General features: G+C 47.6%; 1 protein-coding gene across 5 annotated transcripts; it reads left to right on the top strand.

The window, feature by feature from the left end:
- Window positions 1–92: 92 nt before the first annotated feature.
- ORAI2 (ORAI calcium release-activated calcium modulator 2) lies at window positions 93–14,601 on the top strand. Of its 5 annotated transcripts, none has more exons than XM_055797807.1 (5): window positions 93–2,285; window positions 2,492–2,616; window positions 4,938–4,983; window positions 7,232–7,472; window positions 12,887–14,601. In XM_055797807.1, the coding sequence occupies exons 4-5, from the start codon at window positions 7,245–7,247 to the stop codon at window positions 13,430–13,432; spliced, it is 774 nt and encodes a 257-aa protein (XP_055653782.1). In that variant the 5' UTR covers window positions 93–2,285; window positions 2,492–2,616; window positions 4,938–4,983; window positions 7,232–7,244; the 3' UTR covers window positions 13,433–14,601. The 5 variants fall into 5 exon arrangements, with proteins under 5 accessions (XP_055653782.1, XP_055653780.1, XP_055653781.1 ...); XM_055797805.1 differs by lacking the exons at window positions 93–2,285; window positions 2,492–2,616 and adding exons at window positions 2,872–3,028; window positions 5,339–5,497; XM_055797806.1 differs by lacking the exons at window positions 93–2,285; window positions 2,492–2,616 and adding an exon at window positions 2,872–3,028.
- The last annotated feature ends 1,306 nt before the right edge of the window (window positions 14,602–15,907 follow it).

A 15,907-nucleotide genomic window follows, 5' to 3' on the forward strand; every position in this document is an offset into this window, starting at 1 on the left:
AGTCAAATAAAGAGATGCTTGCAGTGCTGCAGGAAGGGACAGAAAGACCAAGTGATGTGGCGCACATGCAAATATGGAGAAAGGTGGTAGCTGCATTTCATTTAATTTTTGCTTTTGGATTGGAACAATATCTTTTCCAAAAGACCACAGCTGTTAAGCCTCCAAATCCTGTGGCAGAAAAGCTTGGAATGGAATGGTTTTGCTTGTGTTCAGCTTCATGTAATGACACCTGCCTTTCTCTCTGCTTGAGCTCTCTGCTTTGAACTGCAGGTTCCCTGGTGGGAATCATAACATCCGTATATATACTTACTGGTGCTTAAATGAAAGCATATGCAGTGGCTGTTTTATTTGTAAATTAGGTTGTTGTCTTTTCAGTGTATCTTTATTAGAAGTGCCTGCTATCATTCAGACATGCTCATCCCAGGACCTCGGCATCCAGAATGCGGTGCTACTTTTTCTCAAGCCTTTGTTTATGCCAAATTATTTAAAGCAAAAATAATAAAAAGGGAGAATCTCTTTTTAGATTTAGCCTTTGTTGAAAAGTGCTGCCAGAAATCCTGCATTTTATCTGAGCTGGCTTTGTGTAATGGCTTCTCAGTGGTATTATCGTGGCGGCAGGGAAGCAGATGTGATCAAGTGCAAGTGACATTTGTGTTAAGTTACCCTGTACATACCCAAAGACTTTAGAGCTGGATAACTTCTGGGCTGTAAGGTCAGTATCCCCCTCCCCAGATTAGTGATCTGCATGGAATTTTTCTGCTTAATCTCCATGGAGGCTGGTCTAAAGAGTACGTTGTGAGGGTGTTTCATTCTCTGCCGCTGAAGATGCAGAGTGGATGTTCTGCAGTTGTTGGCATTTTCCCTGTGGAGAGGTGAGTTATGAGGATTGCTTCACTTGAATGCCCCTTAGGGCAGGTAAACCCTGTTGATATGTCTGTGTGGTAGGGTGAGCCAGAAAAAGATTGTGATGTTTCTTGACTTTTGTGGATGGACAAAAAGTGAGAGTCTCACAAATAAACAAAGACTGTTCTGCCTCTGAGCTTGTCAGGCTTTTGAGCTGAATAAATAAGTGCTGTTTTGCATTAAGTAGAGCAGATGTTGCTGCATGAGGACACAATTCTCTATCTTGAGGAAGGTGGGCTTGAGTTTATCTTGGTGAACTAAGCAAATTCAGGTTGTGTGGCCTCATCCTGCATCCTTAAGACGCCATCGTTACGCATGCTGAATTATTTATACTCTTCATTTTCTAGGAATGCTAAGTTTGTAGGTGAAATCCAGAAAAAGCAAAGAGACTGTGTTGCTGAAGGTGGTATCTGCCTTACGGTCTTTCTTGCTGGGGTGGCTGAGTGTAGCGGTAGGAGCTGTATTTGGTAGGTGTTGCTATGAATTGTGAAAAATACTATGCCATGTTGTGGTGGTTTGTGTCGGTGCTATGTCTGGAGAATATAAAGGCACTTCAGAGTGAGCATTTAAAGGGATATTGCTTTGTTAAGACAAAATGCTAGCACTCTGTGACCTCAAAACGGGGAACACGTCATCCACGGAGTAAAACAAAAGAGATGTGCTCCCATGTGTAGTAAAATGAGGAACAACTCTACAATTGCTTCCTGCTCCAAATATGGCACTGAAAAAGCAGTAATAACTTACGAGGCTTGAAACTGCTAATGAGTTTGACCTGCTTACGTTAAATTTTAAATTCTTGCTCTAGATTCTTTTCTAGAGGAGTCCCTCTCCTTTCTCTGATGGAGACTAATTTTTCAGGGGCTAAAGTCTGCTGCTGTTCCGTTTCTACATGTGTTCATGCAAGTGTGGGAGCCCGAAACACAGCAGCGTTAGTGCTGAAACCAAGCAGAGGTATTCATAATCTCGAAGGTGAAAAGCACACTCGGGATAACAAATGTATTTGTCTCTTTAATAAGTTTTTAGGAATTCTTTTCCTCTGTCTTTTCCCTCCCCCAGGCAGAAGGGAATTCAGGAAGATGGGATTACCGTGTGATAAAGCTTACTGTGTGATAAAGCTGACCCGTTGTACTGCCTTTCAGCATTTTCTTTATCTCATTTTCAGGGAAGGAACTCCCTCCTCCTTTACTTAAGTCTGTCCCTATCCTTGCTCTTTTGATGGGTTTATACAGGATTTCCTGCTGAGTCAATAGAGGAGGAATGCAGGGAGATGGCAGTCTGGCTTCCACCGCCCTCCTTTCCGCAGGGAGCCCTGTCTGTGCTTCAGCCAGAGGATGCTGCGGCTCGGCGGCGGAGGCCGAAGTCGGCACTGCCTTTTGACTTATGTAAGTCGCGACTTTTTGCTGTATAATTAATACCTGTAATAAAAGCACGTTTACATCCCACGGCACCAATACCTTCTCTGTGGAAAGATTTAGAGATGCAAGGTCCTGACCGAATAACGTTTTTACCAGCGGAGAAGGGGGGTGGGGTGGGGTGTCACCCCGACCATGAATTTAGGGAGCCGCAGACGTGATTTTTTTTCCTACAGATGCATGTTCACAGAGGGAGCTCCGAGGGCTGCGGCCCCCAGGATCCCAGCCCGCTGCTGGAACGGCTCCGCGGCCCCGGAGGCGCTGGGGACAGCTCGGGATGTCCTTCCTCTGTAACCGCTAGGTACATTCCCCCGGGTAGCAACACACCGCCCCCACACCGCCTCCGGGGGTGCGGGGGCGAGCGGAGGCCGCGGCTCCCCCCAGCGGGGCCGGCCGGGGGCGGGCAGCCCCGGCCCCCAGTGCCCGGCGCTCCGCAGGGGGAGGCGGCGGGGGAGCCGGCCCCCTCCGTGCCCCCCCGCAGGCCCCGCCCCGCTGCCGAAGGGGCGGAGCTTGGCGTCGCCACGGCCCAATGAGGCGGCGGTCACGTGCGGCGGGCGGGGCGGCGGCCCGCCCCCCCATTTCCTGCGGGTCACGTGGCGGGGGCCCGGCGTTGCCGTGGCAGCGGCGGAGGCGGCTCCGGCACTCGGCAGCCGGCGGCGGGCGCTCCCGGGGCGCCGCGCCCGACCCGGCCCGGCCCCTGGCCAGCCAGCGCGGTGAGCCAGGGCCCGCCCCCGCGGCCCCGGGGGCGCCGCATCCTGCCCGGGTGGGGGGCCCCTACCCCGGGGGCTGGGAGGTGGTGGTGGTGGTGGTGGTGGTGGTGGGGGGGGGGGGGGTGTGTCTCATCCTGCCCGGGGTGGCGGCTCCCGCGCTCTGGGGTAGCGGGCTTCGTCCAGCCCGCGGTGTCTGGGGCGGGGGGGGGGGGCTCGTCCTGCATAGATAGGAGCATCTCTTGCCCGGGGTGCTCCGGGGGGAGAGGGGTCTCATCCTGCCCAGCTAGAGGCATCCCGTGCCCGGGGTGCTGCGGGCGGGGGCTAGGGTTGGTTTTACCCTGCCTGGATGGGGCTTCCCCTGTCCGGGGTGGTGGTGGGGGGTACGTGCCTCATCTTGCCCAGGTTGCAGGAATTCCTGCTGGGGATGGGGTAGGGGTAGGCACCCCCATCCTGCCTAGCTGGGGGTAGTCCCCTTTTGGGGGTGGTGGGGTGAGCGGGAAGGGTCTGCTGTGGGCGGAGAAGGGGGGTCCCATCCTGCCTGGCAGTGGTTTGGAGCTCACTGACAAAGGGATCCTCTCGCTGGGGGTGCTGTAGGGGAGACTTCTCCAGTTTATGGTGTGGGGAAGTCCCTGACCCAGGGTGCCGTGGCAAGGGGGGATCCCAGCTGTGGGGAGGGAGTGGGTCGCGTCCTGCCTGAGGAGATGCGGCAGATCCTTGGGATTGCCGCACAGGGATCCGGTGGTAAAAGGTCACATCCTGCCTAGGAAGGATCCTCTATTCAGGGTGCCTTTGGAGGGGAGGGCCTCGTCCTGGCCTGAGGGACTGACACCCTGTCTGAGGGTGCTGTTGGAGGGGAGATCCTTGCTATGTCGGGTCCCATCCTGCCCGGGGTGTACTGGGGGCAGCTGGGAAGCAGGAGGAGAAAGCCCCTGTTCAGGCAGTGCCCTTGTGAGTAGGATCCTAGCGGTGGTGGTGGTGGGCCAAGGGGGTCACATCCTGCTCAGGAGGGGATGCCCTGCTTGCAGTGTGCTGCCATGAGGGTGGTCACAGCTGTGGGCCGTTCACATCCTGACTGGGTGGTGTGACATCCCAGGGGTGCTGCAACATGGGAAGGGGTTCCCCGTAACAAAGAGGGCATGAGCCTGGGGGGCCCAGAATGGCAGAAGAAGGGGGAGTAGTAGGGCCTGGGGTTAAGCTTAGCCATGGTCTACAGGTCAGTCTCAGGGTGTGGAGCAGAAACCTGGGTCTGAGGGGGTGGGGGGGCGGCATCCTGAAGCCAGGCAGAGAAGCTGGCAGTGTTGCTGAGGCAGCGCTCTGCAGGCAATTTTCAGAGCACGCCGGCAGTGGGAGGGGGGATCTGCATATCTCAGCCCTGGCGGGCTTCTGCTTCATCCCTTGCTGTGAAGAAATCCCCGCACGTGTGCTTGCAACTGCACGGGGGCAGCTGAGATGTAAGGCGCGCTGAAGGCTTTCCCTGCTACGCTGGCTGCTCTAAAGGACAGCACTGGACAGATTAACCAGATCAATATGAGGTAGTAATGGCAGAGAGCTTTCTGTCTTTAGCGGTGTGAAACCAAGCAGGGTCAAACGCATCGGTGCTGCAACGGAAGTGAGTAAAGACACAGCTGGCATGGACTCCGCCAGAGCTGGCTGTTAGGCTAAGGAAGAGGTCTCCTGGGAAAGTCTTGGCTCTCCATCCAAAACTCAACAGCTCTGTGTGGTAAAACCCTGTAGGATAGTTACTTCTGTAAGAGCAAGCATCCTAAACCTTTATCGTTGCAAGGCAGGAACATGAGATTGCCAGAATAACTCTTCCCCTGATGCAGATAACTGGCTGAAAAGTATTTCCAGAGTAAAACTGCTGAAGATCCAGTGCATGTAAAATGATGCTTTTTTTGGTCTTGTGTTTCAGCCCTCAGAGCCCTCCACCCAGTCCCTCCATGTCTGTAGCCAGCAAGGTGAGTTTGCTGTCTTGTTACTGCCTGTTTGGGCTGTGTTTGTGTTTATGGGTTTTATTCTGAAGTAGTTTACTTATTTGGGAACATCTCTTAAGCAGCTCCAGAGTGAAAATTCATCCTTGTGGTATTTTTAGCTTATTTTTCTAAGGAAAGAAGCAGATGTGATTGGGTACTCTTGCTCTCCCTCTGTAACCTCTGAATTCATTTGTCTTTTCAATGGAATTTGTCCCAGGGGTTCAAGTTTCCTACATCCAAAGTTCCTACGTATTTTGTGAAAATAAATGGCATGGTAGAGGCTGTCGGTGTCCCAGCTAAGGACAAAGCTAGTAAGTTCACCCCACACTATACATTGCAGAATCCACACAGGATGTTGTCACAGGAAACAGCTTTGTAATTTTGCTGCTCACAGAATGCTTCTGCCTCCGATCCTCCCAGGAGACTTGGGGAGATTTTTTTTTTTTTTTTTCTGTAAAGTAGGTGATTCTTGGCTTTACTGGAAACACAGAGCAAGCAGGTAGGTTTGTCCCTGTTATTCTGGTTTTGGTTTTATGATTGCATGGCAGTTCTTTTATGCTTTCATTTCCTTTTCTTTTCAATAATTTGAAAACTCCAGAACAATTTGGGAGCCATCCTGAAGCCCTTCAGGGGCTGTACTAGTGGCCTGATCAAAAGCTGCCCAGAAGTCACCATGTTGTGCCCTTGCTGCCATTCTTATTATATCTGATGGGGCTGGGCTCTGAAACCCCACCATGCTCTGGAGGGATGGACAACCTGGAATGCTTTATTTGCTGCTGCACTCTAATCTTTGTTCCTGTGCCCCCAACAGCTTTGTTCCTTTTTAGCAATAGTGTGTGGTGTTGTGGGCAGCTGGTGTCCTTTTTATCTTTGCCACTTTGTCAAATCTCACAGCGAACGTGGGTTTATTAGCTGTCACTGTGTGGTCCACGTACGTGGAGAGCTGGGGGGGGATGCAGGCAGGGCTGGGGCTCCTTTCAAGCGAACAGCAAGGTGCTTGTGACCTTGAGGTGTGGCACTGGGACTAATTAGTACTACACCATGTGTGATTCTGGGCATGCATCTCCTCCTAGGAACTGGTAAGTACTTAGAGCCAGAAGGGTCTTGTGTGGTGCAGCTCTGGTGTTGCTACCTGCCACTGTCGTGGTGGTCGGTGGCAGAATTGTGAGTGTGGGGATTAATCAGAGAATCATGACTTCTGTTCTTTGGAAGGCTGACTTAAACATCTAGTTTCAGGTGTTTGTCAGTGTTGAGAAGTTTTGGCTCAAAACATTTGGTGAATTCTGTTCTGTGTCTGTGGATGGCATGGAGATCACTGGAGCCGTTTGGCAGCAGCCTGGCTACGTTGTGGTGTAAGGTGGTTTGAACCTTGCGTTTGCCTCTGCTGGTGGCTGGGACACTCACCACCTGAAATAGTCTTGCTGCTTTCTTACATCTTTCAGTGTAATCTTTTGAATCTGAGGATGCTGAAACTTCCTGGAAGGCAGCTTGCTTTTCCGCTTGGAATTGTCTTTTCCTTTCCTCATGCTAAGAGCCACCAGTGGAAGCAAGGGATCAGGATTCTCGGGCTGATATGGCTGATAAGTGGAGTGTGAGTGGTTCAGGAAATTCAGCTTCCCACTGCAGAAGCTTGGGAAGTTAATTTGTTAACCCTGTACAGCATTCAGCTCTGACTATTGGGGAAGAACTGTGCCCGTCCGAACTGAGCTATGATGAGCAATGGTTTAACTGGGGAAAAAAAAAAGAATTGCAAAGAAAAAGCAAAAAGTGACTCCCTGAACGTGCTAGCTGGCATTACTTCAGTGCTCTAAGGGGATGCATTTGTAGCCAATCCATGATGTGCTGTGAAATTAACTGTCAGCTTAAAACAAAAGGTAAGATGTGGGCCCTATTGCCAAAGTGTCTTTATCTAAAATTTTTTATTAGCAAGGAGGAATTAGAGGGGAAAGTTACGATGCCAGCTTCGAAATGAAAAGCCAGATGCTGTGCAGCCTTCCTGTATTCCTGCTGGAGTAGCTCCTGGGTTTACTTGTGTAATCTTTTCTGGTTCTCATGGACATTTTTAGCAATTACGGATGGTCTTTCTCTGTTCTTTGCCTTGCAAGTGTGATGGTATTTGGTCCATCATTTTTCTACTGACCGAAGGCAACTTAGTTTAAACATAACATTTCCAGTGGTTGATGCTTTTCCTGCCTGCTGCCTCCTTTTCAACGTGACTGTTTTGTTCCCTCAGCATTTCTCTCATCATGAGTTCTGAATTAAACGTTCCGGTGGATCCTTCCACTCCTGCTTGCTGCTCTGAACCTGGCACAAAAGGCATGGATTATCGGGACTGGGTGCGGCGCAGCTATCTGGAGCTGGTCACGTCAAACCACCACTCTGTTCAAGCCCTTTCATGGAGAAAACTGTACCTGAGCCGAGCCAAACTGAAAGCTTCCAGCAGAACGTCTGCTCTGCTCTCTGGATTTGCAATGGTATGTGTATTTTGTAGCAACCCTTTCTGATCATGAATGTTTTGTTTCTCTAAAAAATCATCTATTATCTGGTGTTTTCCTCCAGAGGAGAAGCAGGATGTACTGTTGTTTTCTGAAGAGGCAGGAGGCATCTGCCTGGGGGCTTCTCTTTGGCTGCTGCTGCTAAGTTTGAGGCTGGCTCTCTCAAGGCAGCAAGGATACATGAGCTGCCTGGCAGTCAAGCTGCACACTTCCACGTCAGCTCTTTAAAAATACTAATCCCCTACCTGCAAGTGATCCTAACTGCTCAACGAGTAAGCAGTACTAAACAATACAGGATCCGGGCTCTCCGAGGCCGTTGTTGCTGGCTGTGATCGTGTGAGGTTGCACTTGGGCGTGGAGCTCCTCCGGGCCCTTGTGGTTGCTGTGGTCCTGAACATTGTCTTAATTCCTGTGTGGGGTTTTTTTCAGGTCATGCTGTCTAAAATAAGGTGGAGTTTCGGTCACGGTCTGCCAGAGCAAAGTTTGCATAGCATGATTGGGGAGATAGTGTTATACACTGAGGTGCGAGAAGAGGCCCTGCAGCCTTGGAGCTGCTGTCAGAGGACTGTAGGGAGCCAAACTTGGCATATTTTTGTCAGTGCTGCCTGTTGGGCATAATCCCCAGTACCTGGTTTCCTCTATGCAGCGTTTGGGTGTTATCTGGAAGCTATTTGCACAGGTCAAAACCATGTCAGGGAGCGAGCAAATAAACAAAACAGAGGCAGTCAGTGGTCTGGTGTGAGCTGTGGTGTTCGCAAAACACGGCAGTGCTGTGTCAGTGTGAGTGTCTTCATCTTCCCTCCAGTTCTTGCTTTTTGGGATGGAGAACTGAAACCTGTTTGGGGGGTTTCCTGCTCGGGAAATGGGCAGGTCTGGTTGTTCCTGAGGTCTGTCAGCTGAATGCAGAGGGCAGCACCTGAGTGAGTGGGATGTGATGTGATGTTGCATCCTGCAGCTCAGAAACTGGGGGGGAGACAGATCTCAAGAACTTTTCAGATAGCTTTCCTTGGTTTAGCTTCTTCCACTGCTTTTTCCTCCCCCAGTCCCCAAGAACATGAATCATCTGTAACATTACAACAGTCTGGGATGACAAAATTGGTCACCCAAAGTGAAGCTGGAAAAATGCAAGTGGGGAGTTAAGTGGGAGCAGGCTGCAGGGGAGAGAGGGTGCTTGGTCGCTTTGCAGTTCCTCTCCGCTTGCTGACTGCATGCAAGCGATGCTTGTACAGACTTTTCACACAGCATATGTTGGTTTATAACCAAGCTTGTGTGCTGAAATGGCAGAAGGTACCTCCTCATTTTGAGAAAATTGATTGCTCTCCTGTTAGACTTCTTTCACTCAGAAGCTTTCTTACTCTAAAAGCTGCTCGTGTGCTTGCCCTTTGTGCCTCTGGGTTGCCTTAGTCCTGTGTTAGGCATTTGTGACCGTTCTCTTCAACGTGAATATTAAATTAACATTTTGTGTTGCTCTGAACTGATCCACCCAGGCAGCGTGGTTACACAAGCAGGTGCCCATGCCGGGGTGTGCTGTTGCTGGCACCACTGGGACTTGGGGCTGTGGAGGGGAGGGGGCACTTGTGGCCCACCCACACTGCAGGGCTGAACCACATATCTGAAAACAAAGCCTGCCTTCTCAACTCGCACAACAGAAAGTTGCTGGAAGTCCTTCGTGAACACACAAAATTAACCATTTTACTTCTATTCTCTTTAGACTGTTTAAAATGCAAACACATAGGTATGAGTAATGTTAATTGCAATCAGCAGCTTAACATAATAAATCAGTAGTTGTTGGAATTGAAATTTTTGCAATAAAGAATTCTCTTTTATAGCAAGCTTTTCTCAGCTGATCGTACTGGACCTTCCAGTGAAAGCTGAGGTATCTATTCCTACTGTGTTAGTTCTCTGCTGGTAATTTGGCACGCAGAGATTTGTTACATGGATGTTTGCTCTCTAATAAGAGCATCTATTTGGCTATTGATGAAAGTAGAGAAGTTACTTAAATAGTTCCCCTGAAGCCCTGGGTGGATTTTGCTACATAAACAAATGACATACAGTGCTTGGCTATTGCTTTATTTACTTCCCTGTCAGTATGTTTGATTCAAGCCAGTTCCAGATTGGCTGAAGATTATTACAAGCTGATGGATATTTAATCAACAGGCAGTGGCTTTGATCCAGCTCCTTCTGGACAGGCTGCAGAATAATGTGAACCTTCCTCGTTACTCAGTGCTGTCTCTGGTATTTCTGGCAGAGCATTGGGCAGATCAGGAGAATGTGGGTCCTTTCCAGTGCCAGGTCTCTTTGGAGGTGGGCTGTAGGGGTACTGTGTTTGCCCCAGGGAGGCTGCAGGTGAAGGAGACTGAGGGAGCTTAGGAAACCTCCTTAATAATTTTCCTGATGGAAGTAAGAGCTATTACCGCTGATAAGTCTTCTCAATACTCATCTAATTGCTGTAGGATATGTATTTGATTTACAAAACAAAACCAAACCAAAAATAAGAACCCTGCCTAACAGATCTACTGGAGTGATTGTTTTTACAGGCTGCCAAACCATCTGTGTGAATTTAACATGGTTAAGCCATTTGTCATCCTTTTGCCCGATACTATCTACCCTGGTCTAAATTCCTCAAGATGAGCATCACATTTGTTGTGGACAATCTGGGCTATACTGGTCTAAAAAAACTCCAAGCCATAATTGCATGTCATTTAATTGCAATTTAATTCTAAAATTTTCTGAATACTTGGGCCTTTAGCAAACCTGTGAGTGTGGAGTTCAACAGGGTGATTCTCAAGCTTAAAATTAAGCCTATGCTGGAATACTCTGCGGCTTGGCAGAGTGCTCAGTGTCATGCAAAGCCAAGCCCTTGACACCTTGGCTTCTGGAAGAGGTTAAGATAAAGGGGGCTGTGTCATGGAAAAGTATAATTGTATCAAACATGACATATTAATAGTTTTACAGACTAAGCAGCATATTTAATGATTTTTAAATGGGTTATGTCAGCTTGTCCTCTTTCTCTTATCCCGGTCAGAGAATGACATGACAGTGTGTACAGGGTAAACGATAACAGCTCACTCACCTTTCCAGTACTTGTTCGGGTTAAATGAACTGTTTTTCTGCCTTGCTTCCCTGTCTGGATTGTTGATGTTTTTCCCTGAAATACCTCTTACTGAGCCATCAGTCAGTGTTAAAAATTCATCACATTGCACAGCTGAAGCTAGCCCTAGGGAGTAGGTTAGTCTGGGAGGAAACATCCAATTAGCTGAAAAGTGCTGCTCATGCGAAGAATAACAAGTAGAAATTGATATGTTGACATCAGCCAGGCTCTCAGCTTTAATATAAAGCTATAAATTGAACATGCAGGTACAATTCCGATTCGGCTTGCTGAATACTATGTTTCTGGGTGTTACAGCACCCAATAATGAACAATATCGCTGCAGCTTTTCCTGGCTGATAGGGTGTGACTGACAATCACAGCACTGTACAAATTTGTTGTACAGAAAAGGGCCGCAGAGAATAATTCTGATCTCCTGGAATCAATATAAGAGGAATTGCAAAAAGAACGTATACAAGGCAATGTGTATTGTGCTTTAATTAAATTGACCTTGCAATAGATAGCCACTCCTGCATTGTTATTTTCTCTGCTATACAAGAACTACTGTAAACTGTGAACAGGAACCTTTAAAAAACAAACAAACAAAAAAGAACCCCACATGTTCATAATAGGAACAAAAGGCTGGGAACATCCAGGGGCTGTCACAGTATTTTTGCTAAATAGTGGTATCCTAAATAGCGGAGGTAGGTGTAAAATCTGGATTTGTAGAGGTTGACCACATGCCACCACAAACACATGCGTTACATCTTGGTTGCTGCTAAATGTGTTCAGACTTGACTGTGATCCCCTTGTTCAGGCTGCTGATGGTTTCAAAGTAAATGCAGGTAAGGCAGCAGTCATGCCAACGTAGGCACTTGTTTCCATCCCCTTTAATCCTTTTCAGGGCTACCACCAAGGGACAGCATGAGTGTACCCCTGATCTTCCAGTGCCTAAATAATATTAATAACAAATAATACCAGAGTGAATGGTGCAGATTATTATAGAACCTGAAACGGCTGCCTAGTGGTGGTCTCATGCAAAGTCTGGATAAAGTAATTGTGAGTCTGTTCTGCAAAATCCATCTGCCCCCTAGAAATGAGCTGCTTGTTCAGACTTTGCCCTTCTCATGATGGTCTTGAGAGGCACTGCCCTGAGGCAGGTGTCCAGGCATCGGCTTCTCTCCTTAACGTGTCCTCGGCAAGCTGAGCGGCAGGTCGTCTGGGATCACCAGAGGTTTTGCCTGCTGCCAGGCAAGGTAGTATTTGTGCAAATCGTGAAGTGCAGCTGCAGAGCCAAGCAAGCTGCTAGAGAGGAATGTTTGATAGTCTTGACAGCTCTTTTTGTGGCTTCTCTTACCAAAAGGTTTCTGCAGTCCTTTCAGGGATGCCACCACACGCAAATACTATTTTACTTCAAGGTAGGTCAAGTTAACTGCAAAACCAGTTAACAGCCCTGTAGTAGGACTCCAGTTCTGATCTCAGAAGACTTCCCTGCTCTCTTGCACTTACTCTGCTTGTTAAGCTTTATTTGATTAAATAAGAAATAGACAGCTTTAGAGACTTACTCTATAATAGATCTTGTTTTGAGAAACCCTATCTGAGTTGTTGAGCACACCCGTAAGTCAGTAGCTGTCCACTTCTGCTGAGCGTATCAGTAGGTTATTAGCTCTCAAGGGAGAAATTTGAGGATATAAATAACTTGTATCTGGGCATATTTGTAATAAAAACAAACATACAGTGTTCTGAGAATAGAAGGCAGCTGTTTTAACTATGGACTAACTTAAATTGTGAAGTAGCTTGCATGCTTCCCATGGAGGGGTAGTGAAACCTTGCTGGCTGCTGGCCAGAAGAGCTGCTTGCTTTTGCTTTTCTTTATGCGCCTGAAGTTGAAACTTCCTGCACCGCAGCTGCAAGTAATGAGCGGAAGGAGAACGTGTGATGGGCAGGCGGGCTAGCAGGCTGTCAGCTGCCTCCAAGCTCCACTTGTTGTCTAATGAGTTCCTTCTGTTGTGTGTTTGGTTTGATGCAGTTCGTATGGCTCATGGTTGGAAGGAGAGATAACGTTATTTCAGAAAACTACAGCGCAGAACCATGCACGTGAGCCTTCAGGAAGGCCAAGCTGCAGACTGTGTGTACGGCTTCATGGGAAACAGAAATGATCCATGTAGGCTGCCATTCCAAAAAGCACTTGAGTGTATACTTGACCTTAGGTGCTCTTCCTGAATAAAGATGCTTTCCTGGATGAAAGCCTTGAAAAGAGGAGAACTAACAGATGGTGACAAGCTTTTTGTTCCTTTCTCCCCAGGTTGCCATGGTGGAGGTGCAGCTGGAGGTGCAGTACAAGTACCCCCAGATGCTGCTGATTGCTTTCAGTGCCTGCACAACAGTGCTGGTTGCAGTTCATCTCTTTGCCCTTCTCATCAGCACCTGCATCCTGCCTAACGTGGAAGCAGTGAGCAACATCCACAACCTGAACTCCATCAGCGAGTCCCCACATGAGCGCATGCATCCCTACATTGAGCTGGCGTGGGGCTTCTCCACTGTCTTGGGGATCCTCCTTTTCCTTGCAGAAGTCGTGCTTCTGTGCTGGATAAAATTCCTGCCTGTGGGCTCCATCCTGAAAAATGAGACCACCAACGTCGAGAAGCCCAGCGGCCACGCGGGTTGGCAGTCAGCACTGGTCTCCACCATCATCATGGTCCCAGTGGGTCTGATTTTTGTTGTCTTCACCATTCACTTCTACCGCTCTTTGGTGCGGCACAAAACGGAGCGCCACAACCGGGAGATCGAAGAGCTTCACAAACTGAAAGTGCAGTTAGACGGGCATGACAGAGGCATGCAGGTAGTGTGACAGAGAGGCAGAGGTTGCTTCCAGCAAATCCGCTCAGCTAAGGCTAAGAGCAAAATACCTGTTTTGCTAGTTGGTGAGACGCACCAGCCATGGATTGTCTTGAGGCTTAACTATGTAAATGCTAATTGCCTGCCATATATAGCTGTGGGTTCTAGTGCTGTTTCAGATACTGGAGTCTCTGGCCTGTTTCTGGTCCTACACACTTGCATACTTAAGTTGACACTGCCGTGGAGTTAAAGATCAAAACTTTATCTACCTTAACATTGATTCAGGTAGCCAAATATCTGTATTTTTTTACAAATGCAATATTCTGTTACCAAAAGTAAAACTGCATCAGCTGTCCAAAAAGCCTGTGTGTGTAGGACCTGTCTTATGTGTCAGAACTCCCTGGCTGTCAGTGCAGCAGCAGTTAACTGGCAGCTCATTTCTAGAGCCGAGCTGGTTAATGTGGTATCTGCAGCTGACTTGAGGATATCCAGGAAAGCACAATAGAAACCGTGAGCAGTGATCACCTCTGTTCCAAAGCAAGTATTCCATAAATACATAACCTGAAAGAAATCAGCCTTAGCTTTTGTGTTCTTTTCTTGCTATTCCTAACTATATTTTTACAGCTGGGGAGATGGAATTTTGAATTGCAGGAGGATGGGAAGTTTTGTCATACTTTCTTCAGCAGCATCTGTCACTTTATATGGAACGAATGCCAAGATCACGTGGTTTTTCCCAGTAAGAGGCAAGAGTGCCCAGGGAAGGCTTACAGGTGTCTTAGTTTTAACAAGGACATTCTTAAATCAGAACAGTGACAGGGAAGTTAATGAGACAAAACTTTGAAGGGCTAGAAAAGCAAGTTTCAAGGAGGTAAGAAGTGACAGCATATAGCATATTGTAGAAATCTGTCACTATGTTGCCTTCATTTATGTATTGTTGCGATGATTTTTTTGCCTGGTTTGCCAGAGAGAACAAGCCCCAGTCCTATGTATTTCATCAGTAGTTTGTTTTGGTTTTGGCTTTTTTTTGTCAGCTGTAGCATTTGTCTGTCAAAAATGAATGCTTCCTTCTCCCTCCACCAAAGCAGGCAACTCCTCTGATGGAACCTGGAGCTGTACTGGCGAGTCTGTTGGAGCTGGATCCAGCGGGAGAGCTCTGTACCGTTAAAGAGCTATCACATTTCATTTGAGCTGACTTTTTTTTGTTTTCAGCAGCAAAGGACACTTGCACGTCTGTATTGCTTAGCAAGGGAAGCTTGTGAATTCTGTAGCATCCTTTTGGGTGAAAACTTCTGTAAAAATGATTTTATGAGTTATGGACATAACAGACAGAGGAACAGAGTATTTTGCAATCATTAGCTCTTCTAAGGGAAAGTAAGGCTTTCTGCCACACAGGGCTGAAAGAAGCATAAGCATGTTTTCTTGGCCCTGATCCTGTGCTGATTTCCTGCTCTGCACTCAGAAATTGCAGTTTCAGAGTCTCCTAGGCCTTACAGGTTTCTGAAATCATTAAGGATGTTTGCAACGTTCTATTTAACCCTGGTCCTTTATTCCACAGGGATTTGAGAAATCTAATGGCAGTGTATTACATGTCAGCTTCCCAGAATGGAGAGTATATGCAAATCCCAGTGCAGCAGGGTGAAACTATCCCTGTATTCCTCTCTGGCGAGGGCCTTGGGAACCCATAATCTCTCTTGTTTACATGCGAGTTTGAGCATTGCTGAACAAGTTGCTTAGCACTGTGTCTGTGGCTTTCATCTGTTGTTCTTGCCGCAGTTGGCGTGTACTGTGTTGGCTGATGTGCAGCAAAGAAAATAGACTTCGTGTGCTAAATAACTAGTCTGTTCTTATGCGCGTATGCAAAAAATAAGGAGTGTCCTCCAGGAAGTGGGTGATCGTGAAATTCATACAATCTCCCCAGGAGTCTGCCCTCTCTCCCTTCTCTTTTACCCATAATAAAAATTAAAGGTTTATACAACAAAATCAAGAGTTGAGTTTTCAGCCAAGTATTACACATGTAGGTTCTTCTACCAACAAAATTTCTATTGTGAGCCCAGAGCCAGACCAGATAGGATAAATCTCTAATCTGTACTTTGCACTGTCCTTTAATATCAGTAATAATAGGGCTCTGTGTGCTGTGGAGCTTGAGAGGTGTTGACGAAAGCATTGAGCCATTTTTGCAATTAAAAAAAAGTTTCACAGTGTGCATACAGTGCTGTGAAAGCAATGTAGCTCATTTGGAAACAGCCAAATCATTCACTTATTTGCAAATATAATACACTTCAGCAAATGGAGAAATGCAGCAGAAACTGTGCTTTGAATTTGTGGAATAACTTGGTGAGGCTTTGGTGGGACTGGATTGAAGGTAAATCTCAAGGCAGCACATCTGTGACTGGAGTGGGATCACCTTACTTCAGCGGGGAGTCAGAGGTGCGGTTTGAGATGATGTCCCAAGGGTGGATGCACTTAAAACAGAATAATAATGTGCTTT

Source organism: Falco peregrinus, chromosome 2, assembly GCF_023634155.1.
Source record: "Falco peregrinus isolate bFalPer1 chromosome 2, bFalPer1.pri, whole genome shotgun sequence".
Classification (NCBI taxonomy): domain Eukaryota; kingdom Metazoa; phylum Chordata; class Aves; order Falconiformes; family Falconidae; genus Falco; species Falco peregrinus.

Coding starts and splice junctions, on each gene's coding strand:
- ORAI2 (XM_055797805.1), top strand. CDS start 5,394: ATGCTTCTGCCTCCGATCCTCCCAGGAGACTTGGGGAGATTTTTTTTT. Junction 5,498..7,231: donor TGGAAACACAGAGCAAGCAG/GTAGGTTTGTCC, acceptor TTGTTCCCTCAG/CATTTCTCTCATCATGAGTT. Junction 7,473..12,886: donor TGCTCTCTGGATTTGCAATG/GTATGTGTATTT, acceptor CTTTCTCCCCAG/GTTGCCATGGTGGAGGTGCA.